At 40.2% G+C, this 25,833-nt stretch overlaps 1 protein-coding gene across 3 annotated transcripts in view; it reads left to right on the top strand.

Moving 5' to 3' along the window:
• Lpp (LIM domain containing preferred translocation partner in lipoma) overlaps window positions 1-25,833 on the top strand; it is a 606,110-nt gene that overhangs the window by 429,904 nt on the left and 150,373 nt on the right. For all 3 annotated transcript variants that reach the window (XM_035444680.1, XM_035444681.1, XM_035444679.1), the window contains one exon: window positions 17,343-17,469. In XM_035444680.1, the coding sequence (XP_035300571.1) occupies window positions 17,343-17,469 (127 nt within the window). The remainder of the gene's footprint in view (window positions 1-17,342; window positions 17,470-25,833) is intronic.

Below are 25,833 nucleotides of genomic sequence, written 5' to 3'. Positions count from 1 at the left end.
GTTCCATCTTTATCTCCATTTAAATCTCTTGAATCTACATATTTTCCTACTGAGAAACAGTATCAACTGTACCTTGATGTCAGTCTACACTGTTGAAGCAAGAATCTTCTGTAGCACTCCTTATTCTCACCTCTGCATTCAAGTGCTTTCCAGTGCAGTGTCTGCCACCAGTCTGCTCACTTCATGCAATTTGGACTAATGAAGTTTCTTCTTTAGTTATGAATGCAATATAACAACATGGCCTGAAGTTTGGAAATAGAGAAGAGAAAGAAGAGGTCAGCAATGGTGACACACTTAAAGTATTCCCCGTTGTGCTAAGGCCTGGGAATGGGGCTAGCCTTGGACTCTGTAGTAGCTAGAGTGCTCTGGAGATTTACACCTTGGTACCGTGCATTTCTATTGCTGAATGAGGGCAAAGGGGAAATACCTAAACAGGGAAAATGGGTGCATTGCCAAGTATTTAGAGCCAAGCTTGCCTTAGGCAATTTCAGCTGTTCTTACAGAGGACCTGAGTTCAGTTTCCAGCATCCACATGGTGGCTTACAACTATCCATAATCTAGAAACAGGAGAGCCAATGCCTTCTTTTGACACCCACAGGCACCAGGTGTGAACATGGTGCACATATATACATGCAGGCAAGACACTCATACATATACAGTAAATAAATCTTAAAACATTTAACTGTCATGTTGAAGGACGCTAGGGATTATCGTGCATCTTGTGTTTGCTTGATAGTGCTTATGCTCCACAGTTTGTTGCAAAAGAAAAAGAAATGTGTGTGAAGAGGATGAAGATTAAAAACAGTTAGGAAACCTGGACCTCAAGAGGAAAAATGAGTGTCTAATAGCACTCACAAGATTTACAGCAAAGAAGAATCAAACAGTCTTTCTGGCCAGGCTGCGGTGTCTTTACTTTCTGTATTTCTGTACTTTTCTTCTTGAAAACAACAAATCCCTGAATCCTGGTCACTACCTATAATTGTAGATCCAGTTGTAGAAGCGTTGACATTGAACCCCTTCAAACTGTCCTTTATGATGACAGTGTCAGTGTCATATAAAGGAAGGTCCCTCATCCACTGGAATGTGGGTGCCTAAGGGGTGGATTGGGGGGGGGGCAGCACTTCAGCTAAGCTCTTATGTAAAGTCAGCATATAAATACTTTTACAAATCTATGGAAACTGCCAAAGGAAAAAGATCTAAAAGCAACCCTGCTTCCGTTATTACTCTCTTTTTCTTATGTGGAAGCATGGCCATCTCAGTGAGGTCCCGGGCACTCAGATCTCTCCACCTCAGCCTTCCTCTGCATGCTGAGTTGTTGGTATCAGAAATCACCACAGCCTCTTTCGGGCTCATTTTCTCCAGCCTCTCATTAAAGTAATCACTTTTCAAAATCAGCAGCAAGAGCATGCATTTCAGTGAGTAATGTTTGGCCTTGTCTGGAACAGCTGGCCTGCTGTGCCACGGTCCTGAGGTGATCTGCAGACAGCTCGCTCAGCAGCCTCATGTGTGGGTTGACGCTACCAGCAGACGGTTTCCACCCCTTCGCTAAAATACGCTTCTATGTTCCTACTCAGCACAGACAATAAAGCAAATGAGGAACAGAGACCCTGAGGAGCCTGGCCCTGTGTTGACCTTAAAGGCAAGGTGCTGCCAGCTAGATGCACTCCTTCCTCCCCCTCACGTCCTCACCTACAACGCCATTTTTCTACATCTCTAGATGGCCACATTCTACCTCTATCCAAGACATAGTTTAAATGTTACATTCTCTTCATGAGTGTCTCTCCCTCACACCAACTGCAATCCCCCCACCTTTTTCTGTAGAAGAGGAGGATAGCATGTAGTTACAATATTTTTCTTTGCATCTGTAGACATTCCTCTATCGTTCCTCCCTTTCTTTCTTAAGGGAACATGCCTCATATCTCATTAGTTTCTTTAGGAAAACACCAATAGGCACACGGTTAATGCTCTTACAATGATTATGTGGTTTACAGTCTTCTCACTGTAATTAGAATTGTGCCTAGTTGAATCAATTTGATGTACATGCTTCATGCTTCATGCTCTCCTCCAAGAGCCTCCATGAATAGTCAGGAAGCACCAGAAGCCAGGACTCGACATGAAGCTTGCTCAGTAGGACTGAAAGACCTGGGTCAACTGAACTGTATTTGTAAGTCAGTACAATATAGTCTGTGATAACATGCTTTCTACCTATTACTCAGAATGGAATGATGAAGTTGGTAAAACATCCAGCGTTCTGTGATATTCTTGATTATGATTCAATACTGCATCTGTACTTGTGGGACTCAGTTGCATCAAATACATTTCATTCTGATCATACTGATGCTCTGGACCACCATCTCAGTCCCTGAAAGTGAAGATTCTGGAGTCAGTGTGCTTTATCATAAATCCTGTCTCCTCTTTACCCAGTTCTGCCATCTTCAACAGTTGGTTTAACTTCATTATTTCTGTTTCCTTATGGGAAATGGAAATGCATGGAGAAAGAAAGCAGAAGGGTAAAATAGCAACACTAATATTTTTGAGGAGACAAAGAGATGGCTCAGCAGTTGAGAATACATAATGCTTTTATAGAGAACCTGAGTTTGGTTCCCAGCACCCACAAATAACAGCTCACAACTGCCTGTAACTCTGGCTCTAGAGCAGATGTTCTCAAACTTCCTAATGTGGTGACCCTTTAATATAGCTCCTCATGTTGTGGTGACCCCAACCATAAAATTATTTCGTTGCCACTTCATAACTGTAATTTTGCTACTGTTATCAATCATATTGTAAAAGTCTGATATGTGATCCCAGGGGGGCATGACCCACAGGTTAAGAACCACTGCTCTATAGGGACCTCTGCTCTCCATAAGTACTTGCACCCACATGCATCCACACACATAAATAAATAAATAAATAAATAAATAAATAAATAAATAAATAAGGAAAAAAGGGAACCAGATGGAGGAAAGAAACCAATAAAGGTAAAATAGAATGATATATATTTGTGAAGATGCTGTAATATTTATTTGCGTACTAACTTAAAAACCTACTTCTTCAAAGCCACAAAAAGAAATATAAATAAAACCTCAAAAATATTTGCTTCACTACCTTATTTCAAAGATTAAAGGAAGAATTCATACTCAAAGGAATTCATACAAAAGTACTTGATTTTACAAATATGACAGTTGCAATTCCCAGGCATACAAGGTCCCACATGAAGAAAAGTCTTTCCATAAAACAGTTGTGTTTTTCTTAGAAAGTCAAGTCATTGGGAATCAGCAATGGAAACAGAAGAAGGCATTGGTGCTGGCTTATTAGGGTTTTAACCTCACCTTGGTGGCATTTCGCCCATTGGGTACATGGACTGAAGAGGAACGCCCCTCACTGATCCAGAAAAAGAAAACTGTACAGGGAATAGCATCAGCATAGCCAGACGTGGAATTCACTGTAGACCACATCTGTCTGTGCCAGCTGTTGCCGGTCTGTGAACACTCGCCAAGAATAACAGCAGTGATTTTCACTTTATAGCAACTTCCATCCCGGGATCTCAGAAGAGTGGGTGCATCAGTGTAGATTAGGGCTCCCAAGATTGATGCCAAGAATGGGCACGCTGTACATCCAGAGGGTGCCACTGTTCTGAGGGAGCCTTCTGGGGTGGAAAGAGAAATAAACTAGTTTTGAGTTGGACCTGCTTTTCTGATCTGAGTTTTCTTCTTCTCATTACTGCCCTATGTTTTTAGATAACCTTGAACACACAGCTTCTCTCCTCAGCTCTCCTTTAAATCAATCAATCAATTGGAGGACTCATCAACCAGCAGATGATCTCCTGTGTGCTTTGTTTCTGAAAAAGCACCAAGCATGCCAAATCTAGGGTTGTCTCTTTAATTTCAGAGAGGCTTTTCTTTTTATGGAGAGTAAGGTACTGCCATAGTATTTTATCCATCATTTGGCCAAAACAAGCAGGAAATCTTACCACATTGGTTGTTAGGAGAACATAAAAGACTTCTTAAGGTTTTGATTTTGTTCTTTTCTGAAATTTAACATTGACCCTTGTATCTGACACTGATAGAGGAAATGGCTTTTGACAAGCAGTTTGTTTGTGCTTGATTGTGAATGAAGACATTAAAACTGGGCATGTTTCTCAGAATTAGGTCGTTTCCTTCTGTATAGGACCTTCGTGGATGCATTTCTTCTCTTACCTGTCATCTTTGTGCAGAAAACGTAGTGTTTGTTCTTAAGAAAGTTTCCATTGAGATTACTTACTTTGTAATATATAACTAAATTCCTTAACAATGAAGGGTTCCTGGGGGTGGACATAGATGCGTTGGGCATTTGTTGTGGTAAGTTTCGGTTTCTAGGATGTCCACTCTGAATTAAATACCAGGTTCTTCACTTTTTCTATCAGGGTACTCATGCCTCAGTTTCCCCCCTTGGCAAATCAGTATGACTGCCTATAGAAGTTGCTTGGTGATTGAGTTATTTAATGTGAAATATTTTTTTACTTTATCTGGCACCTGCTAAATAACACACCTTAATTACATTCAGTCTTCCAAGTTATAAGTCAATAAACATGTAAATGAAACACTAATGCATGTCTACCTCCCAGAACTGATGAAAGCATTCCTTTGGTAGGACTGGGGTTGCATTGCCTAGCTAGTTAATCAGAAATGGCAGTGCCTCTTGCCTTTAGATTCAGGATCAGAGCGTGATCTTTATTCCTCTGCTACAGTGTTGATGAATGACACTAAGTCATTCATGTTCTCTTATCCACCTTCCTGCCACATTTGAAAGACATGCATAGCGCACTTTTGACAAGTTGTGAGAACATTTAACACAAATAATCATGAGCCACCGTTAAATAACACCATGTGCCATGTATCATCGGCGTACTACTCGTCATGGCTCTGGAATAGGGCAACTATTCCCTTTCTCAGCTTGCCCCTCATGCCATTTGTACGTGAAGAAGCCAGTGCCAAATTTAACCAAAAAAAAATTAAAAAAATAAAAGAAAACCTTGTAAAGTGTATAGAGTCAGTTGCATACTTGCTATTGTTCTGCCTCCAAAACCCACACTTTCTCCATTACACCACAATCAGTGTTTCTGAAAGTAAAAGGGGCCACATTAGTCTCCAACCTCTGGTATAATTAGCATCATGCTTTAATCAGCAAGGTTGACTGTCTTGATTAACCTTTATGATAGATCATGTAAGTTTCATATTTCTAAATGAATACATAAAGATAGCTGTAAATCAGTGGAAAAACACCGAGTGAAGAAGACAGGCTCATATTTAACTCCTGGCTCTGCCATTCAAGGGTGTGGTTCTATCTAAATCACTCCCCATAAGTCAGTTAACAAAACCACTGATTTATTTCTTCACAGTGAATAAAGGAAGGTGGGGGTAGCAAAGAGAATGGAAGGGAAAGGGAACCCTAGGCTCATCCTGTGACAGTAAAACTGGTGTTTGTGAGTGTTACACCAGGACACATGTAAAGTGTGAAGGAGCGAAGAAATCCAAAGGAAATTTAAACTTCCAGTGATTTATCGCCCCTGAATTCTATTGCTCCAATTCCTAATTTAAGCCCCTGGTCCTCTTGTGATGTCTTGGCCACAGGGACAGTTTCTGTAGTCTTGAATCCATATTGTCCAATGATGTTTTTGCATACCATTCACACAGCCTGGAAACGTTGAAAGTGACAGTCAGTTTGCAGCAACCACCGGATGCAATGGCTTATACGGCCCATTTTACTTCACTCAGAAGTTCTGTGGACACACATTTATATTTTAAGCAACGAGTACATACTTGATAAAAACACATGCCTTGCCCTGGATACCAATTGTTGGTTAGTAGGTATCTAGAGCGTCTAGAACCGATGGATGAAGCATCTCCGCCACACTGATTGTAACCAGCTTTTTGCTATGTTCTTTTGTTTTTCCTTCATATGCCTTGATTTCCTGACTGAATTATAAATTATTGATCTAGATGTGTCACAGCCATTTGGATGATTGCCATAATACTGATTAGTCACTAAAAATTGTGGGAAATTTAACACAGACTTAGAGGCTCAGGTTTCCTTTACTGCCTAGATACCCTAGAAATAGGACTTTTGACTCCTCCTCATTTTATTTTTTTTTATCCAGATATCTATCCCCTCAACATGATGAGCTTTTTTGATTTGCTTTTCATGGGTGAAACAAAAACAAACTTCCTGTTATTCACTCTTAAGCACCTTGCCTACCTCCCTGGAGTCCCAGATATCCAATGTGATAATCTATTGGGGGGGGTGCACTTGTTTGTAGAGGGTGGCATTGTCACAGAACAAAGCATTGGCCTTTCTTTGCCTCCCAGGTGCCTTGGGTTGCTGAGCAAGACACCCCTCTGACTCAGATGAAAACTGGCTTGTGTGAGGTGAAATGTGGGGAGTTAACCATTTGTTTGCTGGTTTGCATTTCCCACGAAAAACTCAAAAACAGAAATTTACCTCTGCCGTGGAAAGTGATGTGCCAAGCACCATATTTGCATATTAAAACTGAAAACGGATTTGCATGTTATTTCAGTGTCATGTGTGTCACGTTCAGGCATCTGTCAATCCCACTAGCTAGAAACAGCTTGTGCAGTGAGAAAGTGTTTCTGTGCATAGAAGACACAGAAACTCAGGCCTTTCATTTTTTCCAACCTGTCCGAATTCCCCCTGCTCTCCTGGTTTCATACTGAAAAATACTAAAGAAGAAACTAGAACCTCATGTTTTGAAAAGTATATTTGTTATTTTCTAAAGGTCATTCATTTTACCACATTCTATGTAGACACTTTAAAAGTATTTTTAAATAAACTACTTGCAATCCATCCTGCCAACTTTGCTGGACTTCATATAGTATCTTTTTTTTGCTTGTTTGTTTTATGTTCACAGTCATTTTGGCATCTATGTTATATGCTGTTTTAGTATGCTCTGAAAACTATAATAGTAAGAAACATGAGTAATCTAAGTTCTTTATAACAAATGACTGGGGAAACCTTGTTTTGAACAGTTAGTTAGAAACAGGGTCAAGGCTACAGACCAGGTAAGAGGCACACTATTAAAAGTGTGATTTCTTGCCAGGCCCAGTGGTGCACACCTTGAATGCCTGCACTTGGGAGATGGAGGGAGGAGGATGAGGAGTTCAAGGCCAGCCTCACTGCATGACAAGTTCAGTGCAACCTAGATCATATGTGACCCCTGTCTCCATAAATAAATAAATGGGTATACCTTCTCCTTCCCTACCCAACTACCCCACCCAATGGAACAACACATCATGAAACCTTTCTTACCAACAAAGGAGCAAATAGCTACTGCATTTTTCCAGGCAACTAAATTAAGATGAAATGTTTCTCTCTAGGAAGCCACTGCCACCTAGGTGAGGCATATAGTTTAATTTGAAAATACAACCAAAAACAGTTTGTTCCATCCATCAAACTTCCATGCCATCCATCTTTGTGAGGAAAAAACAAACAAAGGAAGGAGGTGTCCTGCATTTCTCTGCCTTTGTTAATGGCAAATCTGTTGTGCATAACATTCCTAAAGCATAAATGTAGGTCAGATATAGCAGATAGATTTTAGCCATCATAGTATTGTAGAAATAGCTTCCGTTAGCCTCCCATAGAGCAAATTAAGAGGCATCCTCTCACTCCGGGGTCGGCTTGCTTTCTCTTCAGGAATAGTCCTGGGAGGGCCAAGAAAGGGAGCAGTAAGATCCTTTGCAGGGCTGTGGCTTCACTCTCCCACTGCCAATTGAAGTGATTACTTGTTTTCCCCGGCTCTTGTCTACTGGGTGGTGTGGGCATCACTATTTGTGGCTCCTGTGTTTGGAATTAATCCAGGCAGAAAAGTGAGAGGAAGGGCTACTTCATTCTCCATCTAGCACGAGCCTTAGTCGCTGTTTTATGTTTCAGTGTCAGCAGTTTGGAGGACCAACAAAGCATACAGTTTTGGGAAACTTACAGTGAAAAGTACTCATGATTATTATGTAAGTTGCTAAAACAGTCTGTGAAAATCAGGACTGCCACAGTGATAGAAAGGTGGTGGGTTACTGGAAAGCCAGCAAACAAGCATTCCACTTCCTTAAGAACTTTACCCTTAAGCTCTACATTTCTTCCCCAGTAACTATAACAGCCATATTTAGTAGCATATAGGGCTTGCTTGTATGAATTAGATAAATTACTCTTCGGCTTTATACATGAGAAAATCAGTAATAGAAAAAGCAAAATCCTAGGGGAAGTTAAAAGATATCAGAACGCAAAGTTACTGAGCCTAGGCACTCTTGCTTGACATGGAGACTACCTGTGGGGAATGGGAGCCATGTTGGCTCTGTTAGAACTTCCTTGGTGTGTAGGTCCTTGTGGATGCCCAGCCTTTCTCTTGGTTGTGGTAGCTTTTCAACAAACCAATCTTGCTAAAACATGGGGTCTTCAGTCCTCTCCTATAAAGACTTTGGCTTAAGAACTGTGGTTTAGAGACAACAACACATGGCATGAGGACAAGAATGTGACAAAGCAGAGGTTATGGGTTCTCCCTGGGAATGGTCAGGCGGGTCTCCATTACCTGCCCCATGGCTTCCCCATGACCCATTGCTGTCAGCTGCTATAACCTAAAACAACACAGGTATCCCAGCATATCTTCTGCCCTTGGCCAGAGAAGGTACTTCATCACTTTACACAGTGAGGCATTAAGAGTCTGGTGGGACATTCAGTAAGAATCCAGAAGTAAAAGCAGCCACAGGAAATTGCAAAGTGCAAACTTGACACAGCTAAATGGTGATGGGGGGATGCTATCAGAAATATATATATTTTCCTGGCAGGCTTTCAGCTCTAAACTGGGACTAATTCTACCTTTTGAAAAGAAGATAATTTCAATGTTTCTTTTTACAAGAACACATAATTGAAGTCATTTTCCTTCTAAGAGAAGGAACCTCTTGTACATCATTACAAATGGACAAGAAAAATGAGCGTCTCTGCTACCCAAAATGATAGAGTATTCATTATCGTGGAATCTTTCAGAAGATTTTGGCTGCTTTTTCCCAGTGTTTTATTTCCCCAGGTAGTGCTTTTCCGGGAAGATTCAGACTCGCAGTAAGTTCAAGTAGGTGGCACTTTGCAGATAAGAAATCAACAGTGGGTAATGGCACAGGAGGAAAATGGCCCAAAGCAAGGTCGTTGTCAGTCATTTGAGAAGCTGATGCAATGAAAGTTATGGAGTGATCACTTTGCAACATGGATGCTTAGAGCATTGAGCGACATTGCCGGAAGGAAGCTTCACTGAAGGCAGTGGGCATTGGCCTGAGAACCTCCACTATCTGCATCTTAGTGAGGGCTCTTTATCACGCATCCACTTTCCTCAGAAAAGATACTGGGGCTGTGGTTACTCGTACCTGTAATCTACCACTTTTGAGGCCAAGGCAGGGAGGGCAGTGGTGTTGAGGTCAGTTTGGGCTGCATAGCAAGGTTCAGGCCAGTCTGTCCATATAGCAAACTCTGCCACTATCACCCTCCCCCCAAAAATGGGTGTTGGTGGAAACTTTCCTTCTCTACCCAAGGAAAGTGCATGGGGGATAAAGTGGTTAACTTTCATAGCTTCTTGATTTCGTAACCCAAGTGTAGTGAAAGTTCAGTAGGCTGCAGAAGCCCTGCTCGCCAGCCGCTGCTTACTCAGACTCAGAACCCTGAATGAAGTGCGGATGCTTCCGAGGGTGCTGACAAGTGGTTTGCGTCCTCCTATGATGGAAACCTCTGTGTTAATGAGGTTTCCACTGACTCAGTGTGCGTTTATTTTTTGCAGACTACAGAATATCTCTAAATACAGAGTAGGTGATTTCACTCTCAAAGATGACAGTGGCACATGCTATATTACGGTCACAAACTCATGGTGAAGTAAAATCAAGGAATCTTTGAGAATGTTATTTTACAGATAAAGAAACTGAGGCCCCAGAAATGAAAATAATTCCATAAAGGTAGGTCTTCAGTGGAGTTAAAGACGGAAAGATAGTAAAGAGGCTCCAAATAGTTTTTAAACCATGTAATAGCATACTTCTATCCTGTGTAAGGACATACAAAACACTCCAAGCATAATGAAATGTTACATGACTCTGCTGGGTGGAAGTTGCTGTTTGTCTTATTTTTAATATGGTGAAATTCCCGTGTTCAGCAAGGATTCTGTCCATTGGTATTTCCTTTGCAGAAGCCACCCCTAGTTAGTACATAGCACCACCCATGATACTAAGGAAAAAGTTAGACATTTGCCATCATATTCCATCTCTTCTAATGCCAGTTACATGGGCAACAGTTTACTAATATGGACCAGAACATGAAAATAGTTGGAAATTTTATCTGGGAAAAATATATTTCAATGGAAGGAAATACACAACTGCAAAAATAGAATAACACCACTCAGTTGCCCATGACTTTTAGCAGTGGTCATTGAAGGTATCACTTTCCATTTTCCCTCTTGTAATAGTGTATAGCGGCTCAGCCTGTGGGACAGAGGCCTCTGCTTTGTTCAATAACTAAGGACTAAGCCTCCACCCTCTTGTGCCTCTCATGGCAACTTCTAACTGAGAGGGGGAATCAACAGGGCTTCCTGTGTGCCCAGAGACAAAGAAATCAATAGTTAGCCACACAAGTAAACATCAGAGACCTTTAAAATTTGTATTAGTTACTAAATTGCCTAGAAATACTCTCATATCTGCATTTATTTTTAGTGTGTGTTTGTGTGCATGTGTGTGTATGTGTGTCTGTATGTGTGTCTGTGCATGTATGTGTGTGCTCATTCAAGTGTGTGTGTGCACAGGGGTGTAGAGACCAGAGTACAACCTTGAGTGTCCTTACTCAAGAGTTATACATCTTGTTTTGTATTTGTTCTTTTGTTGTTAGTATTATTACTAATACTAGTCACAGGACAGAGGACAACTAATGGGCATGAGTTCTCCCTTCCAACATGTGGTGTCAGGAATGTGCTCTGAGAGAGGAGCAGGCTTGGGAACAGGTACTTTTACCCCCAGAGCCACCTTGCTGGGCATTAGGTGGGTTTCATTTTGTTTTGTTTTACATTTATTTATTACATTTATTTATTTGGAGGAGGGTGCCATGGTCCTCATGTGGAGGTCAAAGGATAACTTGTGGTTGTCCTTTTTCTCCTACCAAGTGGATCTTGGGGCTGGAACTCATGGTGTCAAGATTTGTAGTAAGTCCCTTTACCTTCTGAACCCTTGGTTTTGTTTGTTTTCTGTTGTTGTTTTAATCTAGCCCACAACTTGCCAAGTAGGCCTGGCTGCTGTCTTCATTCTAGCTCTTTTCCCCACTAAATTTTGCCATTTATTCCATGTACATTATTCTTGTACTCCCTCCAGCTCTCCCTTACTTTCTATTTCTCTTATGAAATCCAATTTATCCTGCAAGAACAAAAGGTCATATCTCCCAGCAGCCTTCTGCTGGCATGCTAGAACACTGGAATCATACCTACATCTTACTGTTTACACGTTTTTGTGATTGTCTACTTTGGGTCTTTTCACCTACAACTCCTCAGTTGTCAGAGGTAGAAACTCTTAATTTTTCTGAGATGATATTTGCAGTCCTTGACAGTTTTGATTAAGTAAAGTTTGGAGCTGTCTAAAGTGTGACCCTTTGACAACTCACCTGTGTGGCTTTGGATGCCCTTATGCCTTCACTAAGTGATTCAGAACTTTCAAAGAACATATATACTAGTGATATATGTGACTCTTTAAAACAACATCCTTTTTTTCAGAAAAATATAGGCTTTCTTAAAATTTACTGAACAGTAATCTTTTACTCACATATGTAGAAATCTTGACTTATATAAGAATAAATAGATATAAATTTGAATAACTATTAAATAGTACATCTCCAAGGGCTTGAAGATACTAGTGGAGGACCGTGAGAGGCATTTCGGAGTAGGAATTACATGCCCAACTCAGTTCACCAGGGAGTCCACATTCTGCTGTCTCTCAGAAATGGTCCACCACAGGGCTGCTCACTTACCCACTTGAACTCCATTTTCTCATCCTTAAAGCAGGTTTGCACCATTGTACAGGGCCATCCTCTCAGATTGCTTATATGTAAAGAAGGCACCTTGGAAAGGGTCATGCAAATGAGTAATCATTGGAACATGGGGATTTCACCACAGATGTTCACACTTCAGAATGAAGAACCCAGATAACACTAGAAGTCCTCCCATCCCAGTGACCCTTCACACATTTTAAATTGTATGTCTTTACCCTACACTGCCATGAATTTCTCACTTTGAAATAAATAAATTAGACATAGTTTGTTCATTTTCCTTAAGATATCATGAGCCCTCATCTGTTTTGGAAGGGAGAAATTACAGGGATAATTGTCTGTCAGTGAATACAAAATTTCTTACAGTATTGAACTCAGTGTCTTAGGCTATCCTCCCTGAGGTGAAAAAAACAACCCTTATCTAAAGAATCTGTGGTTCCAGCATTTATTCCAGAGGTATTCCTCATTATACACTGGATGGGGTGTGGGTAGCAGTCATGTAGACAAAATTCAAAATACTCTGAAATCATCTAGGTCCTTCCTCATAAGACCTAGCTCTCAATTAACTGTGCAGATGTGGTCCCCAACTTAACTATGGTTCTACTTGTGATCTTTCAGTTTTATGTTTTGTGACAGTAATGTCCATTTCATAGAAATTACACAAATCTGAGGGTTTTTTTTTCCTCCCAAGCTAATGATATTTAGTAGGATATTCTCTCAGGATGCTGCACAGTGGCAATGGGCTACAGCTCCCATGTCACATGACAAACAGCCAATGCTTCTAGTGCATTATTGTGCTATGATGACCAGTATGTGAGGTGTATCAAGGGCTCCTTTGACTTACTATGTTTTCAATTTACAGTGAGTTTATAGGGACATATCAGCATGCTAAGTCTGATAACATCAAATACAAAATGGAATTTTAATGTAAAGAGCCCTTCTAAATTTGGCAAGCAAAACAGACAAGAATATTTGAAGACTGGAAAGGATGATTCTTTTAAAAAACATCTGTGAAATACTGACAGTACTTTGAAATTAGTCTTTTGGAAATGTAAGTGCTAAGGGTAGACAATTCTGCCTTAGTTTTGTGGGAAATGAATTTAGTTTCTTACCTCTTGCTTATTAAAATAAGGATACATATTCTGAGACAATAATAAAGTATGTCCATTGGAAGCAGAGATATCATGTGCTCTTTAGTGACTGTTGAGTAAATTAAAGCAGCTAGCATTTAGAGCCATTAGCAGTGATAGTCTCCGCTTTTCCAGTATCTCTCTGTTGGAAGCCATGTGCAATACATGCTTGGAGGAAAAGGTGTGTGGGTACAATTTGGGTTTAAATACCAGCATAACCTGTACTCCACCTCTCCTTTTATTGAACACCTGAAGGAAAGCAATTGCTCCTCTTCCCATATCCATTGTCTATTTTGCCACCTGAGGCATAGCCCCTTCTTCACAGTGCTCTGCAATTGTTCAATTTATCTCACTGTGCTTCTCATAATGACTGAGGAAATCTGAACTTATCCAAAGTTCATAGACTTGCCAAAGAATTCCAAATCATATTGGCTTTCTGTCACCATTTTTAGAATTATCCATAATCTCAACCATGGGCTTCTGACTAGTAGCAAAGCCTCAGGTATCTAATTATCATGAGACTGCAACCAGTTAAAAATTCCGTTCTATCTTCTTCACTCCAGATTTAAGCATGGGGTCATTTAATTTTTCCCCACTAACACAAAATTTCTTCTCAACTCTGACGTTTTCTACTCTTGGAATCCTCCACTTGGCATGGATTTATTTACAAACTTGTTCCAGGAGTTTAGAAGTAACCAGCATATCTTTGTCACTTGAAGTTACTGTGGTTGAAAAAAAAAGTCCCATTTCATGAATTTCAAAAGTAGCATTTACATAACATAAAATAAAGTCACCAGCTGTCTTACCCAGCTGTGAACTCTGAACTTCATTAATGAGTAGTGTGGCAAGATATGTCCGTGGGATAGTAGTGGCATTAATGTTGTTGGGCTAAGCACGTGCTTTCTTGTTGGATTTCAGGCCCTATGCACACTCCAAAGCAAGGGCCAGTACTATGCATCTATAGGATATAGGCTAATACATAAAATAACACTATAATTTTGCTCAATGGACATAGTATTAAACTTTCCTCTAAATCTACATCTCTCTACCCATAGATTACTACAGTTCTCAGACATGGTCAGTGACATTCCTTTCTGCAGTAGATAGTGGTTTACACAAAATTCATGGCTGGTCAAAGTGCAGAGAATAAATGACTATAGAGTAGTGAGTTGCTACTCCATTGGGGTTTGAATTACTGTTTCATAAGGTTCGCATATTAGATATCCTGCATATCAGATATTTACAATACAATTCACAGCAGTAGCAAAATTACAGTTATGAAGTAACAACAAAATAATTTTATGTTTGGGCTCATCACAGCATAAGGAACTGTTTTAAAGAGTCACAGCATTAGGAAGATTGAGACCACTACTATGGAATGTACAGCTGCAAACAGGACAACTATATTACTGGTTTTTTTTTTTTTTCTAAGGCTTGGGATCATTGTAAAAGAGGGGGCAGAAAAACTGTAAGTTCCAGAGGTCAGAATGGACTAGAGAAAATAATGCCTTCTGACTTGGCCGGATGACCACACTCATGAACTCAGTAGCTGTGGTTGCTGCACAAAATCAAGCCAGTCAACATTATAGCGTAGTATGGGATGGAGTTCATGAGCCCCACCTCCTAACTGAGGAGCTATGGACAACGTGGCTTCTGCAGAAGAAGATTCAGAGGTGTGGCTCCTGAACAGTCAACCACACACTCCAGTGGATGGAGTCACACCAATGACTATATGAACAGCTCACACCAAATTCATAGCCCCTAGATGAAAAACGGCTCCTCCTCCTCCTACTCTGCTAAATAGACATACTATTCAACCAACTCCTAATGACTTAGAGCTTTAGATTGGTGCTTCTCCCAGTTCTCATCAGAGAAACTTCTGTTTTCAGTAGATGACAGTTAACATGGAGATTCACAGTGGGCCAAAGTGCAGAAAACAGATTGCAGGACGTTCAGTCCTGAATGGGACATCTGTACCACACATCTCCTCCCAAGATTAAGAGCTCATTGAGGGAGATGGCAAGGAAAGAGTGTAAGAGTAAGAGGTGGTGGATGACCACAAAGAAACAGTGTCTCTTTTGTACAGCAGGATGGTTGTGTATGTGAACCCATGGTTTTAACAGTATACTTAAGATCTATGCAGCCTCAAGCAAGACAAAATTCCAGCAAGGAGAAGATAGCTGTACATGAAGGCCCACCCCTAAGCTAATAGCTGCTTGGAGTGGATGGGTCTGTTTTCTTTAACTGTGTAGCACCTGGTAGGACATCCACACTCGTGTGTAGACCATATCTAAGGTATATGGGCAGCACAAATTTACTTGATGGGTTTAATGAAAAGATTATACAAAGTTGGATGGGTGGGGAAGCAGAGATGAATCTGGGGGATTTGGAGTGGGGTAAATAGGATCAAAATATAATAAATTCTCAAATAACTAATAATTAGAAAAAAGAAGAGTTATTGGATAAACTAAAAAATATCTAATGATTGAATCATTTCTTTATTATTTATTTTAGCCTTTAGGGTAAAAGAATGTCTGCAGTTGAGAAGCCGCTCTAGTTGTAATGTTTAATGTTCACTGAATAAATGAATTCGTCTAGCATGGACTCCTGTCCTACTTCACCATAACTAGCTTTGTCCTGATCTTTTGGCATTTCATGTTCCCTGTCTCAAAGAGAAGATCATGCAGCTGGCAGAAGCCTGCCCATGTCTTTACCATATCTAATGCAAATATTCTAACAGGGAACAACATCCTAGAACAAGATTAATGGCCAACCAAAGTTTCTTGGGCTCTTTACTTTGAGCATGTTCCCTACTACACACTATGTATATTTCAAAACCTGGGGAAATAGTATAGATAAAAGACTAAACCACTATCAATGAAGTCTCATTAGTGTCAACAAGGCCTAGATTCTATGCTTTAGATGTCACTCAAGTCAAAGCCACATGAGGCATGATAACATCTGTAAAGGGAAGTATATGTTACAGGATGCTGTGTCTGATAACTCCTAGGGTAAAGTGAAGATGGTGGGAGAATGAATACCTAGCTTCCAGCTTTGTAGGATTTACATGTTAAAGATTCTGACAACTGAAACTCTCACCCAACTATTGCAAGAGTTGTAAACACCAAGCAAGCACACTATCTGTCCACCTCTCTTCCAGTTGACAGTGGCCAGTGCTGTTCTCATTTCTAAACTGTTCATAACAGCATTTTTTTTTTGTAATTTCCTGATTAAAGATATGGGGTGCTATTTACAAGGGAAAGTTGAAATGTGGGAAAGGAAAATCTAGTGAGCTAACTTTCCAGTATATAGCATGACGCTCCTTTGCCTCTACCATCTCACCTTCCTTTCTTTGCACACATTGGGACAATAATCGGCTGTCTCCAATACTTTCTTGCCTGATTTTTCCTTCTCTTACATGGCACTTCTGCAGTCTCACTGGACACTCATCCCCATTTGATGCCTGCTTGCTTACGGCTTTAGGGGAAAAAAAAAAAAAAACAACAACAACAAAAAAACAAGAAAACACTCGAGCACGCGCGTGCGCATACACACACACACACACACACACACACACACACACACACACACGCACGAAAACAACTTTGCTGAGCTTCCTTAACTGGAATAAAATCCCTTTGCTTTCTGGATACCAGAAACCAATCTGATTCACCTCATTTGCTATCTCAAACATTGTATTTAAACAGGAAAACACAATTGCTGGAAGCTTTTTATGGTACCTGAGGTCTTTCAGCTAGGTACAAAAAGAAGTCTTATTTACTTTTTCTCTGCAATCTCTTCTAGGGAGCTTCCTTTATCTACTTACAGTGCCCTCTCTCCAGAGGCTCTGTCTTCACTGATATGCCTGCAGAGTTTCCTCTAGCTTGTATAGCCTTTAGTGCTCATCTTCCTAAGTAATGCACTTTGCTCATCTGTTATTGAAAAATTATATTCCTACTATTGGAAACACAAATTCTAAAGTGTGATAGACTCATCTAGAGAAGGGAAGTGGATAGTGTGTTATATCAAAGGTCAGACACTGGATAAGTAATAAATCTTAGTGCACAACATGGGTGTACAAATGGATCGACCTGGGCTGCTTCCTCCTTGGTTAAGCAGACTGCTGTAGTGGATGTTTAGACTACAATTAAATGGTTATGTGTTTTCTTTCAGGGTGGACACCCTGGGCCTATGGGGCCTCCTTCTATCCCCGCATCATTCCGGCCAGAAGATGAGCTCGAGCACCTGACCAAGAAGATGCTGTATGACATGGAAAATCCCCCTGCTGATGACTACTTTGGTGAGTGGGGCCTGGAGCTGACTTTCGAACTAAATGCCTTGTTCCTTGTTCCCTACTGATGGATGGGGGTTATCATCAACTGCACTGGTGCAGTGTTTACATCCATTGCATGAGAGGTAATATGTACGCACACAGCACTGTGCTATTCTGAGTAGACCGCCATGAATAGGGTATACAGTAAGTTTATACTAAAACCTCTGTGGGTCTTAGAGTTATTTGATATGCAAAATCAAGACACACTTTGGACAATTTATTTTTTTGTATGAGGCAAAAGTAGTTCATATTGTGTCCATGTAGGTCTAAACATTTATGAGTAAAACTTGGAATCTGATACTGCTTAATTGTATTCTGGAGTCTCACCATCACTCCATTCAGGTGGAAGATAATATCTCTATTTGTCACTTCTTCCTTCTTCAAAACTATGAATAACTGTGAACAGCTGCTGTTTTCTTCCAAGTCTTTTAGTATAGGTTGGAGGGACGTGGCATTTGTGAGATGCTGTGGACACATCTTGTCAAGGGAGCTGTAATGCATAAGGGCTGAGGCAAACACATAAGTGATAATGAGTGCATAGAGGAAAAGGCAGGGGTCCTATGAACGCTCTGTGAACACTGTGAAGAACAGGAAGTCACCCTTGAATCTGAACCTTTAAACCAATCTTAAATGAGATTGTTTGCTGTCCAATCTCATGTTTAATGGTATTTTGTAGCATGTAAGTAAATCAATTCTAGGAAAATAAATTTAAAACTGCAGCATATTAACAACTGTGAAATAGAAAAGCAAGTTTTATCATTACATTTAAGAGATACTGAGCTACCCCATTTAAAGTGATATGATAGTTTCCAAACATTTTGTTCTCTCCTTTGTGTTAGTCTCATTGTGTGCTTTCTGAGTAGGAACTGGAAGGATGTGTAGAGAAATGTCACTTGGGTGGCAGTAATGAGTAAGGCTCCAAGGCAGAAAACCAAAGAGGCTTTTGCATCCTCAAATATTTCCTGTCTGTATGACTTCTCTTTAATATCCTATTCTGGATGCACAGTGAAAGGAAAACTGAGGCCACTGGCCCAAGCTGCGAGTGTATGGAGTAGATGTGACTGTGAAGCAAACACTTCCTGTACACAGATGTCACTGTAATTTAGCTAAAAGGATATGAGGTTAGGATAAAGAGCTCTGATTCTGGAGCCATGGAGCCAGGGAGTTGGCTCAGCTTGTGTTCTGGTTCGCTTTTCTCTTACTGTGCTAAGTGGCATGACCAAAAGCAACTTGGGGAGAAAATGCTTTATTTCATTTTTCAGGTTACAGTCCATCATTGAGGGAAGCCAGGGCAAAAACTCTAGGCAGAAAACATGGAGGAATGCTGCTTATTAGCTTTCTCCAAGAGTGCAGCCAGCTTTCACACACAACCCAAGCCCACCTGCATAGAGATGGGCAATAGTGGGCTAAGCCCTCCTATCTCAATTAGCAGTGAAGAAAATTACACACTGACACATTGACCACAGATTGGCACACGGGCCAATCTGATGGGGGAGACAATTCTTCAGTGGTGGCTCCTCCTTCACTGGCATGTCAGGTTGACAGTCAAGGTGACATCAGGTTCAGGGTATATGCCACCAAGCCTGGTAACCATTCAATCCCTAGAATTTACATAGTGGAACAGAACTGACTGCTCTAAGTTGTCCTCTGACCTCCTCCACCAGAATACTGTGGCTCACACATCTCCCAGGCCCATTCTTTGCACCTATGCATGCACTAAATAAGCAATTAACTGTTAAAAAATAATTTTTAAAAGAAATTTGATTCTGGTTCCTGCTGTTCTCCCTGAATAGCTAAGTGTTGCTAGCAGGTCCATCTATTCCCTGAGCCTAGTTTTCCACCTTGGTGACTCAAAGATTTGGAACAAATGTTCCTTAGCATTTCTCCCAACACTAGCAAGTTCACTGTAGAAACAGCCCCAATCCAATGAAATAAAATGGTGAGGCTAAACATAAGATTATGGAAATTGGCACAAATGCATGGAAAATACTAAGACAGAAACAAGCAAAGGTGTCTGTTTATATCAGAATATAGTAAAACTTTATTGCTCTCTCATTGTAATAGGAGGAGGGTGTTGTTAGAATTCATCTTAAACTGAAAAAAAGTTAATGATGAAAAGTAAGTCATCCATAGTGAAGATATATTAAAAGTAAAAAAGCTAAATTCTGAGTGTGTGCTTCAGATATTGTGCAACATTATCTGCAGTGATAAACTGAGCAACTGCAGCAACTGTATCAAAGGGTGAATGTTATTCAATCAGAAAACAGATAAAAAATGATCTTAGAACTATCCTACCTTTATAGCATACTAGCTTAGAAAACTGGAGCTATTCCCTAAGCCTTCTCTGGTGCTGTTTCATGTACAGCTTGCAAACAATAGCCATCTTATACTGTGATTGTGAGTAATGCATGAAAAATTTACAGAATGTATTCAGCCAAGTTCTTGGCATGTAGCAAATGTTCAATAATCAGAGTTCACCAAAGCTCCAGAGATGTGCAGCTTATTTAAGAAAATAAGATATCCCTATTAAAAATCCATCAATAACACTTGATTTAAATTTAAGTTCTAGCAACAGCAAAAGGTGTGTCACCAACAGTCAAAGTAATCATTGCCAAGTGGAGGTTGCTAACCAGGAGAGAGAACGGGGAAGGTCTTAGTTTTACTGAGTGTTTATGAGATGGTGGTACTATTTTATGAACTTCAGAAATTAACTTATTTCGTCCTTATGGAAGAATGTAATCCTGTGATGTAGATGTCACTATCCTGTTCCCATTAGAAAATTAGGGTCCAGGAATGTTAAGTGCCTTGCCCAATATCAACAAATAATGGGCTGCAGAACTGGGTTTAAATCTGTGCACCAAGCCTATATCCTTGAACACCATGCCCTTGGATGGAGGGAATTAGATCGTAAATTCAGGGAGGTTTTAGGGTGAGATAGCCTTTGGAAAGATGGGCAGTGAAGGATGAGGAGTCTCTTTAAAATAGATAAACAAATTGTAAGTGGTGCCAAGATTGTTGAAAGATAATGTACTTTATGTGGAAAACCTGGACGTGGCTCTGTGCAGGCCAGTTTGGCGGTGTTTGCCATAGGCATGGGTTTTCCCTTTGAAAATGCTTATGTCCCAGAGGGGCCTGTAAAAAAATTACCGTGTGTCATTGCAACAAGAACAGGAAGTGATGTGTGGTTTAATCCACATTCAGCCACCATTCTGAGAAATTGCAGGTAAAGAAGCAATATCTGGAGGCAGCAATAGAAAGCTAATTAAGGAGTCATTAAGCTTTGGGTGAGTCTTCACAGTTAGTTTAATTAAACTTTGAAACTAGAAAGATACTAGAGGAGTGGAACAATTTTGGTGAAGAAACTTGTGACATAATAGGAGGAAATGGTGGAATAGAAGTGACAATTACTAGGCATCGGATTGGAGGTTTCAGTTGAGATAAGTCTTTAAAGGGTCTCTCTAAGCCCTGGCAGCCTTTGGACTTCGCCTTCTCTAATGAGATGCCTGTTGAGATCTAATACCGTAGGGATTGGTCCATGGAAAGTGCTCACAAGCATAGTCTCAGAGCATAGTTCAAATAACATTTTGGCTTGCGTTGCTTAGCAACATAAAGTAAGAAGCGAAAGTACTTGTTGCAAACCTGCCTTGACCATCCCACTCTTTAGACATATCCCATCGCCTCCTCTGCTGCAGAGAAGCAGTGCTGTCAATGGGCACAGACAGGAGAAGCCCAGGAATTTCAGTACAGATGTCAGCACAATGATACTATGGAGGTGAAAGCCGATAGGGTCTATCTATCTGCCTGGAGATGGAAGAGGAAAGGTGAAATAGCATTGTTTGGCCAACAGAGGTAGATAAAATTCTCTCTTGCTCACTATCCAGAAAGAGTTGAGACACCAGAAGGAATTTGGAGATTGAAGAAAATTCAGTTAACCATCTTATTAGCCACAAAGATAAAAGCTTTGGCTCAACATCGTCTCCCTTGGAGTTATCTGTCTTGGTGGAAAAGTAGAAGGGGGTGTTTACATTTTCAGCGAGCCTTAGCTCCAGTGTTGGATGCTTAGAGTGACCAAGGGGTAAAGTAGTAGAAATCTTTCTAACATGAAGAATTTCAAACTTAGAGAGCTTTAAAATTAGGTACAAAATGACAGAGGTCGAATTAGTAGAAAACTGAGCAACTAGCATGACTACTGAGCAGCTCGGGGCTTACACTTTATGAGTCATTATCAAGGAAAATGTAAAGGAAAGGTTGAGCTACAGACAATTTTAGAATGGCTCTTGGAAGTTATCTGAGAGTTTTCTATGTTGACTGAGATCACAGACTCCAAGATTTCTGAAATACAACACCTGTGAGACAATTCATGAGGGAGAGAGAGCAGGGGAGGGAAAGAGTGAAGGAGAGAGAGAGAGAGAGAGAGAGAGAGAGAGAGAGAGAGAGAGAGAGAGAGAGAGAGAGAGAGAGAGAGAGAGAGAGAGAGAATGTGATTGTAGCACCATTCCAAATGACAGTTTTCTGACTGACCTTCTCCTAGGACTGAAGAGAAAACTGTTGGATGCAGCCTCTCTAAAAAGTAGATATCTGAGAGTGGACTGAAAATATCTGAATGTGTATTTTTAAGTATGCAATATAATTATTCTGGTATTGTTTATATGATGTTGTCTTAAAAAAAAACCTGATGTGTGTGAATTTCAAAATTGTTTCCTAGGCTATTTGAAGAATCACAAGGTAAAATCTTATCCAAGAGAATTTTGTACTTAACTCTGAGGATTGTTTGTGGAAGATATTGAGAGGTTTTCCATAAAATGGGATTTTGATTGGAACTAGGCTTTACTTTCCTTCCAAAGGATGCTTGGACAGAAGTGGAAGACATGAGGCAGCAGCCATTTGAGGCCCATGTTAACCTCCCAAGGAAGAATGATAGGAATGTAGTGATGTCACCTGCTCATCACACTTAGTGATAAACATCTTCTCAACTGAGATCAGATTGGAGGTCCAATGATAATCATGAACCAAAACAGTTCTAGAACAAGGTTCAGTTCCTCCCTGTGCTAGTTGGGTCCCTCAGTAAGTGAGCATATCCACAAATTTGCCTGAGATGCTTAGGACACTGGGAAAATGGTTGAGGTACATTTGAAATTTTGGAGGAAAGAAAACCTCAGCCCCAGCCTGATAACCTGTGAAATGGACATGACCAATCATAACACAGACATATGGGGTGTTGGAAAGGAAATCCTTGAGAAAGGTGAAAAATCATCTGTGATATTGAAGCTGGCTATACACACATGTGCTGATGGTGACTACATCTTTCATCCAGTGTCCAACTCTGACATTATGTGACTTAGTTATCTAAAGTCACCCTGAGTAGATGAACCTTCCAAATAAGTCCATTGCATCTAGTTTAAACCCCAGCATTTGGGAGGCAGAGGGAGGCAGATCTCTGAGTTCGAGGTCAGCCTGGTCTACAGAGTGAGTTCCATGACAGCAGGACTACACAGTGAAACTCCATCTCAGGAAAAAAAAAAGTGTGTGTGTGTGTGTGTGAGAGAGAGAGAGAGAGAGAGAGAGAGAGAGAGAGAGAGAGGGAGAGAGAGAGAGAGGAGAGAGAGAGAGGAGAGAGAGAAATAAAGAGGGGTTAAAGAGACAGAGACTCATTAAATTGAAGTTTTTAATGGTAATTGTAAAACACTTCCATGCATTTTCTATCATCGGAGCTGGACAGCAGCCCACGTAAGGGGGCAGTAAGTTCATTTCTATCCATAAATGAAAAAAAACAAAACAAAACAAAACAAAAAAACAGGAACCAGGTGATAATGAGCCTTCCTGCTCTCCAGGATGCTATGCTGCCCTCACTAGTCAGAGAGCCGACAGGAGCAGAATGGCTTTGGCTGAGACCTTCCGACTCCAGAGTCTCTTCTTTGTACTTCTTTGTGCTCTCTCACCACATTGCTGAGTTAGTCGTGGACCGTTTAGATTAGGTAACATGCCATGTCTGAGCTCTCACATCTGTACCTAGAGCCGTATGATTGCTTTGGAAATTGTTTAGCAGGTTTTAACTAAAGTGCTGGGTCATTTGAACTAGATTGTCTTTATTGTTGTGTGACAAGAAAATTATTTCCAAAGAGTTCCTGTTGGTTACAAAATGAGGACTGACTCCCAGTGGGCAGCTTCCCTTAGTGGAGATGGAACCTCAGCCCTCGGGCATCATGTTTTCACACACAAGTAACCTAATTGAGTAAAAACCCCAAAACCACAGCATCGGAGAAAAAGTAGAAAATGGGTGGCTTAGAGAAAAGGTGGTATTGATTAGAGGGGAAAGTTGGGTTTTCAAGGTAGCCCTGTGTCATGAGAGTACAGTGTGTTTTAGATATGTTAGGTGTGTTTTCTTTATGTTGGTAACTTGCTCAAAGCAGTATTGTTTACAGTACTAAGAAAATCACCCCAAGTACTTTGTCTTACATCTTAGCACATGTCATTTTTTAGTAAATTCAACCAGTGTGCTGTTAAACATTGATTTGAAATCCAAGATTTATAGTTTTACAAAGAATGTGGTCATAGAAGTCATAAAAGATAATTTTTCATTTTCTAGAAAATTAAAGCCCAAACGAATCATTCAAGGTCATACAACTGAGAGTGTTGCAAACTGTAGATATAATTTGTTTTTTGAATAAAGAGTAGAAATGAAGGCTAGAGAGACGTCGTGGGTGGTACTGGTGCCTGCTGGGTAAATGTGAGGATCTACATTTGGATCCCCGGCATTCATGTAAAATTCTGGTCATGGCTACAAACACATGCCGATAACCGAAGTGCTGGTGAGTATATGAAGGGAGAGATGGGAGAATTGCTGTGGCTGCCATCCTCCAGCAACCCCAAAATAGCAAGTTCCAGGTTCAGTGAAAGACCCTATTCCAAAGGAGTAAGAGAGAGATAAAGGAAGTCACTTAACATCCTCTTCTAGCCTTCATGTATGTACCTGCACATTCATGTGCACACAAAGTAAATAAATAAATAAATAAATAAATATTTTTTTTTAATTTGATGGTGGAAAGGGGAATGGAACTGTTACAAAGGTAAAGAAGTAATCTGGACTTGATAATTTTACAAACTAAGACCTGGATACACCTTTGCTATACTTAGGTGAGAACGCATTTGCCCTTAAAAATTATATATACATATATAATATTTATAATATATTATAAAATATACATTGTATATTATATATAACATGATTATTATATATAATATAATATAAAATATAATACATTTATAATATGCACATATATACATATTATAAATTCCTGAGCACCTTAATTTTCAAATGCTAAAAAAAATTTCTTATTAACTCTATTTAAATACACATTCCTTTAAGTGTTTTGTCCATCTTCCTCACTAGTGTGTACATATGAAGGACAGTGTGCTTAGTTCATGATGATGCCCCCATCTCTGCTCCTATGCTTAAAGGATCAGCAGCTAATAAATTAAAGTGATAACCAACAGTCACTACAGATTGCAAATATTTCATCACTTATTTATGTGTCACCTTTAGAACCATAAAATGTTAGCCATGGAAGGGATCTAAGCCTAGGGACCCGCCTCATTTGGGGAGAAGATGAAATTGGTTCCCCAGGGTCACAAGCCACTTAGTGAAGAAGCCATGAATTATAACCCCGATTTTCTAATTTCTTCCTTTTTAATCACACAAGGACACTGGAGAATATACGAGTAGAGTAAGATGTGGTTGCTACATTCGATGAGCTTAAAAGTGGACTGACACTCTTGGACTTGATCTTGTTTCCATATGTCTTCTGTGAAAGACGGGGGCAAATTGGTAGATGGAAAGGTTACATAGTTGAGATTTTATTTTTAAAATACTCTATCATATTTTACTTTATACTGTGTTTCCTCTGTTACCCTTGGTTCCCAGGAGACATTCTTGCCTCTGTGATTTCTTCTGTTCTAAAAGAATTGGGTCAGAAGACAGGCTATCAGATTGAAAGAAATATCATGTACCCATGTGTACATAAGCTCTGTAGCACCTGTTCTAGAAAGGTCATCCTTAACATAGTCGCCACCAGTGCCATAAACCACCATCCACAAGGGCTATTTTAGATGAACTTGCTCCAAACAGCAGGCACCTACTCTTGTGATTACTGCTTCCGGCATCCACTTTATCAGAAATGTGAAAAAAAAGTAGAAAAGATACTCCTACTTCATAGTTCAACATCCCTTGACCATAATCTGCAGAAGCAAACTTGAACTTCAGAGAGAAAGCACTAGTGGGCCACACATTGTACATAGATAAGAAAGTCTTGCTTCCTACATCATCCACAGATT

Source organism: Cricetulus griseus, chromosome 4, assembly GCF_003668045.3.
Source record: "Cricetulus griseus strain 17A/GY chromosome 4, alternate assembly CriGri-PICRH-1.0, whole genome shotgun sequence".
Classification (NCBI taxonomy): Eukaryota; Metazoa; Chordata; class Mammalia; order Rodentia; family Cricetidae; genus Cricetulus; species Cricetulus griseus.
Note: the sequence above shows the minus strand (reverse complement) of the source record. Positions and strands in the feature narration are given on the sequence as shown.